Source organism: Rhinoraja longicauda, chromosome 1 (genome assembly GCF_053455715.1).
Source record: "Rhinoraja longicauda isolate Sanriku21f chromosome 1, sRhiLon1.1, whole genome shotgun sequence".
Taxonomy (NCBI): domain Eukaryota; kingdom Metazoa; phylum Chordata; class Chondrichthyes; order Rajiformes; family Arhynchobatidae; genus Rhinoraja; species Rhinoraja longicauda.
In genome coordinates this window covers 44,024,162-44,039,854 of record NC_135953.1, presented here as the reverse complement: position 1 = coordinate 44,039,854, position 15,693 = coordinate 44,024,162, and the positions used below count along the sequence as shown (strand labels likewise).

Here is a 15,693-nt window from a genome sequence, read left to right as displayed (position 1 = left end):
ACTTTGTGTCATTTTTTAAAAGTCCACAGATTGTGTTTTAACTAACTTGATTGAATTTTTTGAAGGGGTGACCAAGGAGGTAGATGGGGGTAGTGCAGTGGATGTGGTATACATGGATTTCAGTAAGGCTTTTGACAAGGTCCCACACAGGAGACTAGTCAAGAAGGTAAGAGCCCATGGGATCCAGGGCACCTTGGCAAAATGGATAAAAAACTGGCTTAGTGACAGAAGGCAGAGGGTGATGGTAGAAGGGTGCTTCTGTGACTGGAGGCCGGTGTCCAGTGGGGTGCCGCAGGGATCGGTGTTGGGTCCCTTACTGTTTGTAATCTACATAAATGATCTGGATGTCAACGTACAGGGCATGATCAGCAAGTTTGCAGATGACACAAAGGTAGGGGGAGTGGTGAATAGCGAAGAAGGGATCTGCAAGTTGCAGGAAGATATAGATCAGATGGTCAGATGGGCGGAGCAGTGGCAGATGGAATTTAATCCTGAAAAGTGCGAGGTGATGCACTCTGGCAGAAATAACTTGGAGAGGGAGTACACCATGAATGGAAGGACCCTAGGGAAGACAGGGGTACAGAGGGACCTTGGAGTACAGGTACACAAGTCCTTGAAGGCAGCAGGACAGGTGGATAGGGTGGTTAAAAAGGCATATGGGTTACTGGCCTTCATTAGCCGGGGCATCGAATATAAAAGTAGGGGGGTAATGATGGAATTGTACAGAACACTGGTGAGGCCACAGCTGGAGTATTGTGTACAGTTCTGGTCACCACATTATAGAAAGGATGTGATAGCTTTGGAGAGGGTGCAGAGGAGATTCACCAGGATGCTGCCAGGGATGAAGGGCCTCGGCTATGAGGAGAGACTGGGCAGACTGGGGTTGTTTTCCCTGGAGCAGGGAAGGCTGAGAGGGGACATGATCGAGGTGTACAAGATCGTGAGGGGCATGGATAAGGTAGATGGCGGGGAACTTCTTCCACTGGTGGAAGGTTCAACAACGAGGGGACATAGATACAGGGTAAGGGGAGAGAGGTTTCGGGGGGATGTGAGAAAGAACTTTTTCACCCAGAGGGTGGTTGGAGTCTGGAACTCACTGCCTGGGGTGGTGGTGGAGGCGGGAACACTCACAACATTTAAGAGGCATTTGGATGGGCACTTGAAATGTTACAACATTCAGGGCTACAGTCCAAATGCGGGAAAATGGGATTAAAATTAGACTGTGTTTGGTAACGGGCGACGCGGACACGATGGGCCGAAGGGCCTCTTTCTGTGCTGTAGGACTCTATGACTCTATGACTCTATAATAGGGAATGCTTCTATCATGCTTTTAGCTGCTGATAAATGCATTTGATTAGTGCAACACTGACATCTCTTCATTACTGTATGCATTATTATGGTGATGCTGCTGGGTAAGTCATGGACCTTGGGCAAAAAGGCAAAGACAATGGCCACCTCTCCATATAGTCTGGGCCCCTATTTTCTAAGCCTAACATCACATAGATATGTTCAATGATGCAAGGTCAAAGATGTGTAGGAAGGAACTGCAGATGCTGGTTTAAATGGAAGATAGACACAAAAAGCTGGAGTAACTCAGCGGGACTAGCAGTATCTCTGGAGAGAAGGAATGGGTGACATTTCGGCTCGAGACACTTCTTCAGACAGCATTTCCAGAGATGCCGCCTGACCTGTTGAGTTACTCTAGCTTTTTGTGTCTATCTTTATGCCTATAAGGCACAGCATGTGAGTATCCAGCAGAATTATCACATATGTTTGTGCGATACAGATTCACCCCTGCATTTCCTCACATGCTAGATGAGGAATTTTAGGGAAGCTATCTATCACTGATTACCTCTCCTATCGGAAAGAACCCAAAATTGTAAAACCTGCTTTGAATGCATGGATATGTACAATTCAAAATTGGTAAAGAGGAAGGGGACTCCTTGGATTAAGCAAAAATACCTCTGGTATATAGATATCGAAGCAGCTCAGAATAATGCGACAACTATCAGTTTGGGCTGAAATATCCAGCATTAGAAATAACTGAAATTACTAAACATTGCAAATAATTTGTGAAATGTGAATATGAATATGAACTGGGAAAATGTCTCCGTGCAATCTTTATATTACGAAAACTCTGTTTTCAGTCTGAGTGAGATATATATATTTATTTGTGTAGAGATACAGTGCGGTAACAGGCCCTTCAGCCCACCGGGTCCGCGCCGACCAGCGATCCCCGCACATTGACAACATCCTACACCCACTAGGGACAATTTTTACATTTACCAAGCTAATTAACCTACAAACCTGTACGTCTTTGGAGTGTGGGAAGAAACCGAAGATCTCGGAGAAAACCCATGAATGTCATGGGGAGAATGTACAAACTCCGTACAGACAGCACCCGTAGTCAGGGCCGTCTTAACGCATGGGCCTGATGGGCACTTGCCCGGGGCCCCACGAGCATAGGGGCCCCACGAGCATAGGGGCCCCATGCTGATCTGTGCATGCAAGTGACTTGCAATAAATAAATACTACTTTAAAAATGTAGGTTCAATAAGTGCTTTTTTCGCAACATTTTCGGTCCCTAAGTGTTTTTTCCGCAACATTTTCCATCCCTAAGTGCTTCTCACAGCGATCTGTTTCGCAACAATGAGACCCCTAAGTGCTTTGCTTTTCCATCCCTAAAAGCTTCTCACAGCGATCTGTAAGTGCTTTCCGCAACAATGTAGCACCCTAAGTCCATCGCTAAGTGCTTTTCGGTAAGTGCTTTTCGCCGGCACGACAGGGAGGGGCTGGTAGGGAAAGGGGGGTGGGGGAGAGTAACGGTGGGGGCGATGGGGAGGGTGGGAGGAGGAGAGAGTGGGGGTGGGAGGAGGCAGAGTGGGACTGGGGAGGGGAACAGCAAGGGTGGGGGTTGGTGGTGGGGGGAAGAGAGAGGGGGGGAAATGGGGGTGCTGGGGAAAGGGGGATGGCGGAGAGTAACAGTTGGTCTGGGGGAGAGTAGTTGTCGTAGGGGCCCCAGTACACTGCTTTGCCCGGGGCCCATAATGTTGTAAAGACGGCCCTGCCCGTAGTCGGGATCGAACCCGGGTCTCCGGCACTGCATTCACTGTAAGGCAGCAACTCTACCACTGTGCCACCGTGCCGCCCATTGATGACCCATTCCTTCTCTCCTGAGATGCTGCCTGGCCTGCTGAGTTACTGCAGCAGTTTGTGATACCTGTGATTTAACCGTATTTTTGTGCCCCCGTCACATGATAGCGTGACAATTTTAGGACCACCTTACCCACCATTGTCCTGGGGACACTTTCATCCAAGTTTCATTCAAATTGGTCTTATATTTTTAAAGTTGAGAGATTTTAAAGTTTGACATTTAACATCGACTGATCCATGCTGCCCGGAAAGCTGAAAATCTGGTGTCTGCAGTTTGGGTTACTACCTCGCCTCACTAACCATGTATGACATCACCCTCACAAGAGTTGAGAAGATGGAAAGAACAATCAGCTCTTTTGTGAGAAAATGGTTAGGTGTTTCTCGATGCCTGAGCAGCATCAGCCTGTACAGTCAGGGGGTACTTCAGCTGCCTCTCTCCAGCCTCACAGAGGAGTTCAAGTGCACTAAAGTCAGACTAGAGATGACCCTGGCAGAATCAAGGGACACTGTCATCCGACCTGCTGCCCCAACCCTGGAAACAGGAAAGAAGTGGACGGCTAAGAATGGGACACAGCAGGCAAATTCTGCTCTCCACCACGGCGACATGGTAGGGTAAGTCCAACACGGAAGAATTGGCTTGGGGCTTTGCGGAAAATGACCTTGCTGGAACAAGGCATCCTCGCTAGAGCGCCGGAAGATGGTCGCGGCCGAAGTCCGCCGACAGGAGTCGAGTAGGTGTGCCAAGGTGTTAATGATGCATCTGCAGTGAATCCAATTGCCAGCTCCTTCCTCACACTGTACAATCAACAGGAGAATCTGCATTTTGTCAAGGTCATTATAACTGTGAAGACTGCTGTCAAGAATACTAATATTGGTGGAGCATCATAATCCATGAATACGCCTGCAAGGGACACACCATTCTAACATTTTTCCTTCAATGTGTTGAAATCCTGGAACTCCTTACTATTAGAAGACTCCACAAGGACTGCAGTGGTATAAACTAACAGGGAAATGGAGATTATCAATATTTAACATGCTGCACCACTAATCCAAAGGTCTGGAGCAACAGATTCAAATCCCACCATGTCATTTAAATTCTGATGATGAAATCCATAAAAATCCACAAAATAAATCTTTAGATGAGAATATGCAAGGCATGATTAATAACTTAGATGAGAATGTGCAAAGCATGATTCGGAAATTTGCAGATTACGCAAAATTAAGTGGTATCCTAGACAGTGCAAATGGTTATCAAGAATTACGGTGTTATCTTTATCATATGGGCACTAGCCGAAAGAACAGCTAATGGATTATAAATAAGAGAAATGAAAGGAGTTGCTTTTTGGCAAGTCAAAGCAGGGCATGACCTTTACAGTGAATGTTAGACCCTGAAGAGCGTCGAGGAGGAGAGGGTCTAGAAATACAAACATAACATAGAAACATAGAAAATAGGTGCAGGCGGAGGCCATTCGGCCCTTCGACCCAGCACCGCCATTCATTGTGATCATGGCTGATCATCCACAATCAGTAACCTGTGCTCAACTTCTCCCATATCCCTTGATTCCACTAACCCCCAGAGCTCTATTTAACGAAATCTAAATTCAAGGACATAATTCCATGAAAGTGACACCACAGGTAGATAGTGTGGTGAAAAAGGCTTTTTGGCAAGTTGTTTTTCATCAGTCAAGGAAATTAGTATAGAAGTTGGAACATCAAGTTACAGAAGTAAGAATAGAAAGGCAGATTATTATCTGAATGGTGTCAAGTTAGGAAGAGGGGATGTTCAACGAGATCTGGGTGTCCTAGTGCATCAGTCACTAAAAGGAAGCATGCAGGTACAGCAGGCAGTGAAGAAAGCCAATGGAATGTTGGCCTTCGTAACAAGAGGAGTTGAGTATAGGAGCAAAGAGGTCCTTCTACAGTTGTACCGGGCCCTGGTGAGACCGCACCTGGAGTACTGTGTGCAGTTTTGGTCTCCAAATTTGAGGAAGGATATTCTTGCTATTGAGGGCGTGCAGCGTAGGTTCACTAGGTTGATTCCCGGAATGGCGGGACTGTCGTATGTTGAAAGGCTGGAGCAATTAGGCTTGTATACACTGGAATTTAGAAGGATGAGGGGGGATCTTATTGAAACATATAAGATAATTAGGGGATTGGACACATTAGAGGCAGGAAACATGCTCCCAATGTTGGGGGAGTCCAGAACAAGGGGCCACAGTTTAAGAATAAGGGATAGGCCATTTAGAACGGAGATGAGGAAGAACTTTTTCAGTCAGAGAGTGGAATTCTCTGCCTCAGAAGGCAGTGGAGGCCAGTTCGTTGGATGCTTTTAAGAGAGAGCTGGATAGAGCTCTTAAGGATAGCGGAGTGAGGGGGTATGGGGAGAAGGCAGGAACGGGGTACTGATTGAGAGTGATCAGCCATGATCGCATTGAATGGCGGTGCTGGCTCGAAGGGCTGAATGGCCTACTCCTGCACCTATTGTCTATTGTCTATTGTCTATTGCCCAAGATGCTGGTGAAGCTGCATTGGTGTAATGTGTTCAGTTTTGGTCACCCTGCTACAAGAAAGACACTGTGAAGCTGGAAAGAGTGCAGGGAAGATTTATGAGGAAATTGCCAGGACTCAAGGGCCTGAGCTATAGGAAGAGATTGGGCAGGCTAGGACTTTATTCCTTGAAGCACAGGAGGCTGAGGGGTATCTTATAGAAGTGTATAAAATTATGAGGGGAATAGATGGAGTGAATGCATATTGTCTTTTTCTTAGGGTAAGGAAATCAAGAAATAGAGGACATAGGTTTACGTTAAGAGGGGAAAGATTGAGGAGGTTATTGTGGGGCAACGTTTTCACAAAGGGGATGGTTGATAAATGGAATGAGCTGCCAAAGGATGTAGTTGAGACAGATACAATAACATTTAAAAAACATTTGGACACTTAGTTGGGAAAGGTTTAGATATGGACCATTGATGGTACAAGAGAAGTTATATTTTTAGTTATATTTTTAAAGTTTTTAAAGTTATTCACATTTTAAGGTTTAAATCTATCTCATAGGGAGGGATGGAAGGAGGGGGGGAGGGAGGGAGGGAGGGGGGGGTGAAGGGAGGGGGGAGGGTGGGAGGATAAGGGGGGTTGAGGGAGATGGAGTGGGGGGAGGGGGGTGGGAGAGGGGGTTGGAGGGAGGGGGAGGGGAGGAGGGAGGGGGAGGGAGAAGGGAGGGGGAGGGGAGGAGGGAGGGGGAGGGAGAAGGGAGGGGGAAGGGAAGGGGAGGGGCAGAGAGGGGATGGGGAGGGGAGGGGAGGGGGAGGGGAGAGAGGGGATGGGGGAAGGGGGGAGGAGAGGGTGCTGCACCAATGCAGGAGGTTTGGGCCCAACGGGTCACTTGGTCTAGTATATTATATATATAGATAAGGGGGAAAAGGGTAACTAGAGAGAGAGTGGGACCTCTCAGGAATCAAAGTGGTCACCTCTGTGTGGAGCCACAGGAGATGGGCAAGGTCCTCAATTAGTATTTCTCCACTGTATTTACCAAAGAGAAAGACATTAGGATGGAGGAACTTGGGGCAGTCAATGGAAGTAACTTGAGAGCAGTCAGTGTTACCGTTGAAGAGGTACTGAAGGTACTATCGTGTATGAAGGTACACAAATCTCTAGGGCCTGATCAGATATATCCGAGGACATTGCTGGAAACTGCGAGGAGGAAATTGTGGGAGAGGAAATGGTGGGAGAGGAAATTGAGGGAGAGGAAATTGCAGGAGCCCTGGTTGAAATTTACGAGTCTTCCTTAAGTACAGGAAAGGTGCCGGAAGACTGGAGGGTGGCAAATGTTGTGCCTCTTTTCAAGAAGGGCTACAGGGAAAATGCTGGGAACTATAGGCCAGTGAGCTTAACATCGGTAGTTGGAAAGCTGCCAGAGAGTATTCTGAGGGATAGGTTATACAGGCACTTGGATGGACAAGGGCTCATTAGGGATAGTCAGCATGGTTTTGTACATGGACGTCGTGAGTCACAAATCTGATTGATTTTTTTGAACAAGTGACCAAAAAGGTCGATGAGGACAGAGCTGTAGATGTTGTGTACATGGATTTCAGAAAGGCTTTCGACAAGGTTCTGCATAGTAGGCTACTCTGGGAGGTTAGATCACATGGGATCCAAGGAGAGATAGCTGAATGGATAGGAAATTGGCTCTATGGAAGGAAGCTGAGAGTGATGGTGGGAGGTTGCTTCTCGGACTGGAGGCCTATGACTAGTGGTGTGCCTCAGGGTTTGGTGCTGGGCCCGTTACTGTTTGTCATCTACATCAATGATTTGGATGAGAACATACAGGGCAAGATTAGCAAGTTTGCTGATGATACAAAAGTGAGTGGTTTTGCAGATAGTAAAGATGTGAAAGATTGCAGCAGGATCTGGATCGATTGGCCAGGAGGGCTGAGAAATGGTTGATGGAATTTAATACAGAGAAGTGTGAGGTGTTGCATTTTGGGATGTCTAACAAGTGCAGGACCTACACAGTAAATGGTAGGCCTCTGGGTAGTGTTGTAAAGCAGAGGGATCTAGGAGTGGAGGAGCATGGATCCTTGGTTGAGTCACAGGTAGATAAGGTGGTCAAAAATACTTTTGGCATATTGGCCTTCATCAGTCAGTATTGAGTATAGAAGTTGGGAGGTCATGTTGCAGTTGTATAAGATGTTGGTGAGACCGCATTTAGAATATTGTGTTCAGTTCTGGGCACCATATTATAGGAAAGATGTTCTCAAGCTGGAAAGGGTACAGAGAAGATTTACAAGGATGTTGCCAGGACTAGAGGGTGTGAGCTATAGGGAGAGGTTGAGTAGGCTGGGTTTCTATTCCTTGGAGTGCAGGAGGATGAGGGGTGATATTATCGAGGTGTACAAAGTCATGAGAGGAATCGATCGGGTAGATGCAGAGTCTCTTGCCCAGAGTAGGGGAATCGCAGACCAGAGAACATAGGTTCAAGGTGAAGGGGAAAAGATTTAATAGGAATCCGTGGGGTAACTTTTTCACACATAAGGTGGTGGGTGTATGGACCAAGCTGCCAGAGGAGGTAGTTGAGGCTGGAACTATCCCATCGTTTATGAAACAGTTAGACAGGTACATGGATAGGACAGGTTTGGAGGGATATGTACCAAGCCCAGGCAGGTGGGACTAGTGTAACTGGGACATTGTTCGTCGGCTTGGGCAAGTTGGGATGAAGGGGCTGTTTCCACACTGTATCACTCTATGACTCTATGACAAAACGCAGACAAAAGTGGCTAGCTTAGATATGGGTATCTTAGTTATTTGGGACGAGTTGGGCCAAAGGGCCTGTTTCATGCTATATGGCTCTCTGACTCTAAATCAAGAAATAATGCTAGTGATAGTGATTAGAAAACTACCAGATAGTTGTAAAAAAATCTTACTGGTTCACAAATGAACATTAGGGAAGAAAAAGAGACACAAAATGCTGGAGTAACTCAGTGGGACAGGCAGCGTCTCTAGGGAAGGAAATCTGTGTTTTGTAGCTGCTGTGACCAGTATGTTCACCCCACAGCGCACTGTAACACTGTAGACTTATAACAATTGTCGTTTATTGACTGGCTGAGATAGTCTATCTAGCAATTCTTTCAAGGATAAATGCTGGACTTGCTGACAATACCCAAATTGCTTGAAATATTGTGGTTCTGGCAATATTATTTCAACATGATTGTAAGAAAAAGCCTTACCTGCTTTTCTGTGATTTGACCAGTTTAGGTTCTTCCTTTCGAGTCTGATTTATACTTGCACCAAACAATCGGCCTAGCCACATTCCTTGTTTGCCTTCTGTGTGCTCAAGATTTAGCTTCTTTTCAGGTTGTTCAACATGATCACACAAAATCACACTTTCATTTCCTTTGCTATGTTTAAGTTCATTCAGCACAGACTCTGGAGGACTCCCCATCCAAGAAGATTTGGTTTCATTCTTAGAATCATCAAGTTGAGTCTTCATTAAAAGTTCCTTTGTGGTTAATGTCTCTTCATTTACTGTAGCCAGATCAGACACCATGATGCAAATATCTGAATGTTGTAATTCAGATATATCCCCACTCTCTGCTCCCTCCACGACATCTTCTCGAAGTGATCTTTTCTCCACACCTGCATCTAACTTTAGAGGCAAAGCAGGAGTACTTTGCTTCTTTCTCTTCTCCCATTTTGCAAACTTTGATTCTTCAGCAGACCCTTCAATGTACACTTGTGAACTCTGCATGAGTTGGTACCACCATCCTGCTTGCTTGTCCTTTTTCATGTCCATTACTTTCTCCTGTTGCATTCTTTCTACACCCTCCACATCTTTATCTGTTTTATTGAATACTGCATCTTTTGCTGTTGCACCATTCAGTGTAACCACACGTTGTGTGGCTCTCTGTGTCATTTCCTCCTTGTTCTGCTGAGATCCCCAAATTTTACTGCTGCCATTGGTTCTCATCAGTTGGAAGGTGGAGTGCACAGACTGCAAGAGGTCCTGCTTGACTTTGAGCTGCTCCTTTTTCTTTTGCTGCTCTTTGTTCATTTGAATAATATTGTGCTCAAACATCAAATCTAGTTCAAAGGGGAATAATGAAAGAGGCTGCAACAAAAGCAGGAGTTCCTCAAACAATGTTTGGCACACACTGTGTGACAGTGCTAGGAAACCAGTGGACAGATAGTGAATTCCAATAATATCTACAAGAAAGAGAAATGATTTAGTGTTAGTTCATGATTCAAAATACCACACAGTGTGGGAAAAATGCTTCTCTCCAAGTATATAGATAGGCACATTAACTGCCGAAAATGAACTGTACCATGGTTTCTCTACATGCATGACTAATAGAACATATAACAGTACAGCACAGGAATGGGCCCTTCAGCCCACAATGTTTGTGCCGAACATGATACTTTGACCATGAAAAAACAAATTTATTCCCTACATGGATTTGATAAAATCACCTACCCACCAAAGGCCATGGATGAGTTATCTGACAGATGCACCACAGATTAAAAATTTATGACATCTGCTGGGATTTAAATCCATGACACCAAGATTTGAGATGAATACCTTATGAACATAAGATTAATCAACAGTTTCTGATGGAATTGTCCATTAGTAGCCTGCTACACAGGGATGTAAGTAAAACTAGACCAAGTGGACACGTTGGGCCCATTCCTGGTAGAGGGAGGACAAGGAAGGGGAGAGGTACGACTGAGAGAGCCCTGGACCCAAAGCCTCTCCTGTATTGGTGTAGCATCCTCAACCCCCCCCACTCAATCCCCCTTATTCCCCCCTCCTCCCCAACTGACCCACTCCATCTCCCCTACGTACCCCCACTTGCCCCTCCCCTGCCCCCACCCCCACTTGTCTCTCCCCTGCCTCGCCTCCACCCCCATTCCCCCCTCCCCACCACTGTTCCCCCTCCCCCTTCCTTCCCCCATCCTCCGTGCCCGCACCCCACTCTCCCCCCCACCCCCAATCTTCCCTCCTCCCCACCCCCATTCTCCCCCATCCCCACTCTGCCCTCCTCCCAACCCCCTCTCTCTTACCCATCCCCCCCCACTCTCCCCTCCTCCCCACCCCCACTGTCCCCCTTCCCCCTCACCCCCTCCTCCCCCACCCCCACTCTCCCCGACCCCCGACCCCCCCACCCCCACTCTCCCCACCTCCCCCCCCACCTCCATCATTCCACCCTCCTCCTCTCCCCCACCCCATCCCCTCACCCACTCCTCCCTCCTCCCCGATCCTCCTCCCTCCTTCCCCATCCTCCGCCCCTCCCCTGACGCTCTCGTCACCCCCTCCCGCCCCCCCTCCCCCCCGTTGGCCACTGCAGTCACTCGGCGAGCCCCCCCCCCTGCCTCCACCCCCCTTCACCCCTCCCCACCCCTATTCCCCCTCCCCCACCCCTCCCCCCACACTCTCCCCTCTTCTCCACCCCCACTGTCCCCCTTTGCCCCCACCCCACTCTTCCCCAGTCAGAAAGCCTATTATCAGAGTTTCATTGTACAGCTAATTCTCATTATCTTGTTCAGGGAATACTATTCATGAGAAATATTTTATGGACTCTTTGGAATCGAGCTCCCCATCTATGGGTTTACATAATCAATGGTTCTGAATTCTGCAGTGTACCTTGGAGTTTAGTTTATAGAGTTGGCAACTTGGCTTTCATCAGTCAGGGAAATTAGTATAGAACTTGGGACATTATGTTACAGTTGTACAAGGTGCTGGTGAGGCTGAATTGGTGTATTGTGTACAGCTTTGTCACCCTGCTACAGGAAAGATGCCATTAAGCTGGAAAGAGTGCAGAGAAGATTTACAAGGATATTGCCAGGACTCAAGGGCCTGAGATATAAGAAGAGATTGGGCAAACTACGGAATACAGCTACAAAATAAAGGGCCAGTCACTTAAAACTGAGATGTATAGACATTTCTTTTCTCTTCGTGAATCTTTGGAATTCTCTGGCGCTGATGATGGTAGAAGCATGATAATTAGATAAATTTAAAATGGAGATGGATAGATTTTTCAAAGATTGGGGATTGAGGGTTTTCGGGAACAGGCACAGTAAAGGAGTTGAGGGTAGCATAGATCAGCCAAGATTACACTGAATAGTGGGACAGGCTTGAGAGGTCTGGTATATTATTCCTGCTCCGATTTTCTAATGTTCTTCCCAACTCTTTCTCACTTCAATGTAAATGTGAGTGTTGGTTATGAAGATTTTTCTATATCTAGATACAGAATTTCAATAGGTATGAAATGGAAAAGTGATTAATCCAAACCGTCACTTTGGAAAGCAGTGACAGGATCGGTCAAAGTCAGCATGGATTTATGAAGGGGAAATCATGCTTGACTAATCTTCTGAAATGTTTTGAGAATGTAATAAGTAGAATGGAAAGCCAGTGGATGTGGTGTATCTGGACTTTCAAAAAGCCTTTGACAAAGTCCCACACAAGAGATTAGTGTGCAACAGTAGAGCACATGGTATTGGGGATAGGGTATTGGCATGGATAGAGAACTGGTTGACAGACTGGATTGCAAAGAGTAGAAATTAACGGGTCTTTTTCAGAATGGCAGACAGTAACTAGTGGGGTGCCGCAATGCTCAGTGCTGGGACTCCAGTTATTTACAATATATATTAACGATTTAGATGAAGGAATTAAATGTAACATCTCCAAGTTTGCGGATGACACAAAGCTGGGTGGCAGTGTGAGCTGCGAGGAGGATGCTATGAGGCTGCAGGGTGACTTGGATAGATTGGGTGAGTGGGCAAATGCATGATAGATGCAGTATAATGTGGATAAATGTGAGGTTATCCACTTTGGTGGCAAGAACAAGAAGGCAGATTATTATCTGAATGGTGTCAGATTAGGAAAAGGGGAGGTGCAACGAGACCTAGGTGGCCTTGTACACCAGTCACTGAAAGTAAGCATGCAGGTGCAGCAGGTAGTGAAGAAAGCTAATGGCATGTTGGCCTTCATAGCGAGAGGATTTGAGTATTGGATCAAGGAGGTCCTACTGTAATTGTACAGGGCACTGGTGAGACCGCAGCTGGAGTATTGTGTGCAGTTTTGGTCTCCTAATTTGAGGAAGGACATTATTGCTATTGAGGGAGTGCAGCGTAGGTCCACCAGGTTAATTCTCGGGATGGCGGGAGCAACATATGATGAAAGAATGGAGCGACTGGGCTTATTTTCACTGGAATTTAGAAGGATGAGAGGGGATCATAGAAAAATATAAAATTCTTTAGGGATTGGACTGGCTAGATGCAGGAAAAATGTTCCCGATGTTGGGGAAGTCCAGAACCAGGGGTCAGTTTCAGAATAAGGGGTAGTCCATTTAGGACTGAGATGAGGAAAAGCTTTTTCAGCCAGAGAGTTGTGAATCTGTGGAGTTCTCTGCCACAGAAGGCAGTGGAGGCCAATTCATTGGATGTATTCAAGAGAGAGTTAGATATAGCTCTTAGGGCTAACGGAATCAAGGGTTATGGGGAGAAAGCAGGAACATGATACTGATTCTGGATGATCAGCCATGATCATATTGAATGGCGGTGCTGGCTAGAAGGGCCAAACGGCCTACTCCTGCACCTATTTTCTATGTTTCCAACCATCCGTCACACTTTTCTCAAGTTATTATATGGCCTGTGTACAATAAACCTACTGTATTTACTTATTGTTGCCTTACAATAAGCATAAATTGTTTCACAATGTCACATGTCAATGATAACCAATTTCAGAGAGATCAATTCCATTGAAAAGGTGGTGACTGTACCATGGATGAGGATATGATAGTCTGTTCCCTCTCAGGCCAGAAAGGTTTTAGTCATGCAATAGTGGAGCAACAGGATGATACTCCAAAATTTCAGGCTACAAGCATCGTGAAGTCCTCATGTTTATTGCTAATAGCTTCCTCTGCAGGATCTGGAATAGAGCTGTCAGCATGGATAACACCTGCTTTATCCAGCCACACTCCTGTTGGTACAAGAGCTACCAGCAATTTCCAAACCAGGCTAGTTAATATTGCACAAATAAATTAATTAATTTGAAAAAAAATCTAGCAGTGATATTTATCTTACCTTCATGGTTATATAAATGATTAAACCAAAACTCCAAGGATCTGATACTGCATCAAAGACAGAAGAAAATTTCATGAAATGTTGAGCTGGCTTTTCAACAGTCAGTTTAGAAATGATTAAGCTAGGATTGAGGTTTATTTAAATGGTAACTAACAATATCAGTCGTTATTTTGTCACAGTTTTTACAATTCAGCATTAGTGACTGTACATAGACAACTCTTAAAAACAATTGGATGCATTAAAAAGCAATTTTATACCAAATTAGTGAAAAAAAAAGATTGTGAATGATTATTGAAGGGAATTTTGTAATGAAAATGATGGTTAAACTCTCGATGTAAAAAATAATTATTTCACAAAACTAACAGTTCAGTTTTGGGATATTCCTGCAGACATTTTAAAAATGCTGCTAGTGATTCAAGTTACACCCGCAGTAACAGACTGCACTCTAATACACTTATGGCATATGAAAAGACTGCAACAAATACAACTTATGAGGCTTCAAATATCCCAAGCTTTGAAAAGTGTGATGATCAAATGCTGCGTCAAAGGCATCTACTGTATGTTAGAATGGTGACCCTTCAATTGGTAGATCATTGGTGATCTCAGCATCTGCTCTAAATTCTCTCTGACAGTTCAATGCAGGTCGTAGGCAATAACCAAAGCTCCAATTTCCATAAGGGGCACAATTTCAACCAGAAATGATTCAATCTACTTTTATGTGGAAATCACATTTATGTGGAATTTGTGCACGATAAACAAATTATAATAGATCTAAATTCTAGATTAAAATTCTCCAAATGACAAAGTACACTTACTGTATTTTATTGATTGTGATAAAAATAACAAAAGTGATAAATATGAATGATGATGGTGTCACTAAACCCAGGCAGTGCTTAAAAGGCATAAAACAGAGGACTGTGACAAGTAAATTTAATGGGAGAATTTTACTTTCCTGTGTTTCATTAAATAACTATGATACTTTTTGTAAAACAATGATTCAATAAAAAACTTTACGAAAAAAATCATTTACATTCTGCCACAATTACCATAATCTGTCAATGTAGATCATACCAAACATCTCCTGTTAAATTCTTTTCACTATTTTGAATATTGTTATTGCGATTCAATATTTAGTTCAAATTCTTAGTTAGTAAGGACTTACTTCAGAAGGCCAAATATAAACGCATTAAACCTTGTGCTGTGACTCATTAACTCAGAGTATTGGCTTATCTTGCAAAAAAGATTGTTGAGTGCCTTGGTTGAAGGACCTAAAAAGACAAAATATCGAGTAAAAATAAGGAAAATTCATTTTATTTGAAACCTTCAATGTTATCAGGAATGTCTTTGTTAGAATGGGCTGCAATGAGATAGATAACAACTGGAGCGTTCAATTGTCAAGTAATAGTAAGATTTCCCCATGAACCTAGTCCAATTGGCAAACTTGCATTATTTTTTGAATGAATGAAGAAAAATAGACAATAGACAATAGGTGCAGGAGGAGGCCATTCGACCCTTCGAGCCAGCACCACCATTCAATGTGATCATGGCTGATTATTCTCAATCAGTACCCCGTTCCTGCCTTCTCCCCATACCCCCTGACTCCGCTATCCTTAAGAGCTCTATCTAGCTCTCTCTTGAATGCATTCAGAGAATTGGCCTCCACTGCCTTCTGAGGCAGTGAATTCCACAGATTTACAACTCTCTGACTGAAAAAGTGTTTCCTCATCTCCGTTCTAAATGGCCTACCCCTTATTCTTAAACTGTGGCCCCTGGTTCTGGACTCCCCCAACATTTGGAACATGTTTCCTGCCTCTAACGTGTCCAACCCCTTAATAATCTTATATGTTTCGATAAGATCCCCTCTCATCCTTCTAAATTCAAGTGTATACAAGCCTAGCCGCTCCAGTCTTTCAACATATGACAGTCCCGCCATTCCGGGAATTAACCTAGTATAGTAAACCTACGCTG

The 15,693-nt window shown here is 44.9% G+C and overlaps 1 protein-coding gene across 4 annotated transcripts in view; it reads right to left on the bottom strand.

Annotated features, from left to right (window-relative positions):
* The window catches only part of rusc2 (RUN and SH3 domain containing 2), a 48,926-nt gene that overhangs the window by 3,806 nt on the left and 29,427 nt on the right, over positions 1–15,693 (bottom strand). For all 4 annotated transcript variants that reach the window (XM_078396603.1, XM_078396592.1, XM_078396583.1 and 1 more), the window contains 3 exons: positions 14,888–14,993; positions 13,726–13,772; positions 8,874–9,849 (listed from right to left, as the gene is read on the bottom strand). In XM_078396603.1, coding sequence (XP_078252729.1) covers positions 8,874–9,849; positions 13,726–13,772; positions 14,888–14,993 — 1,129 coding nt within the window. The remainder of the gene's footprint in view (positions 1–8,873; positions 9,850–13,725; positions 13,773–14,887; positions 14,994–15,693) is intronic.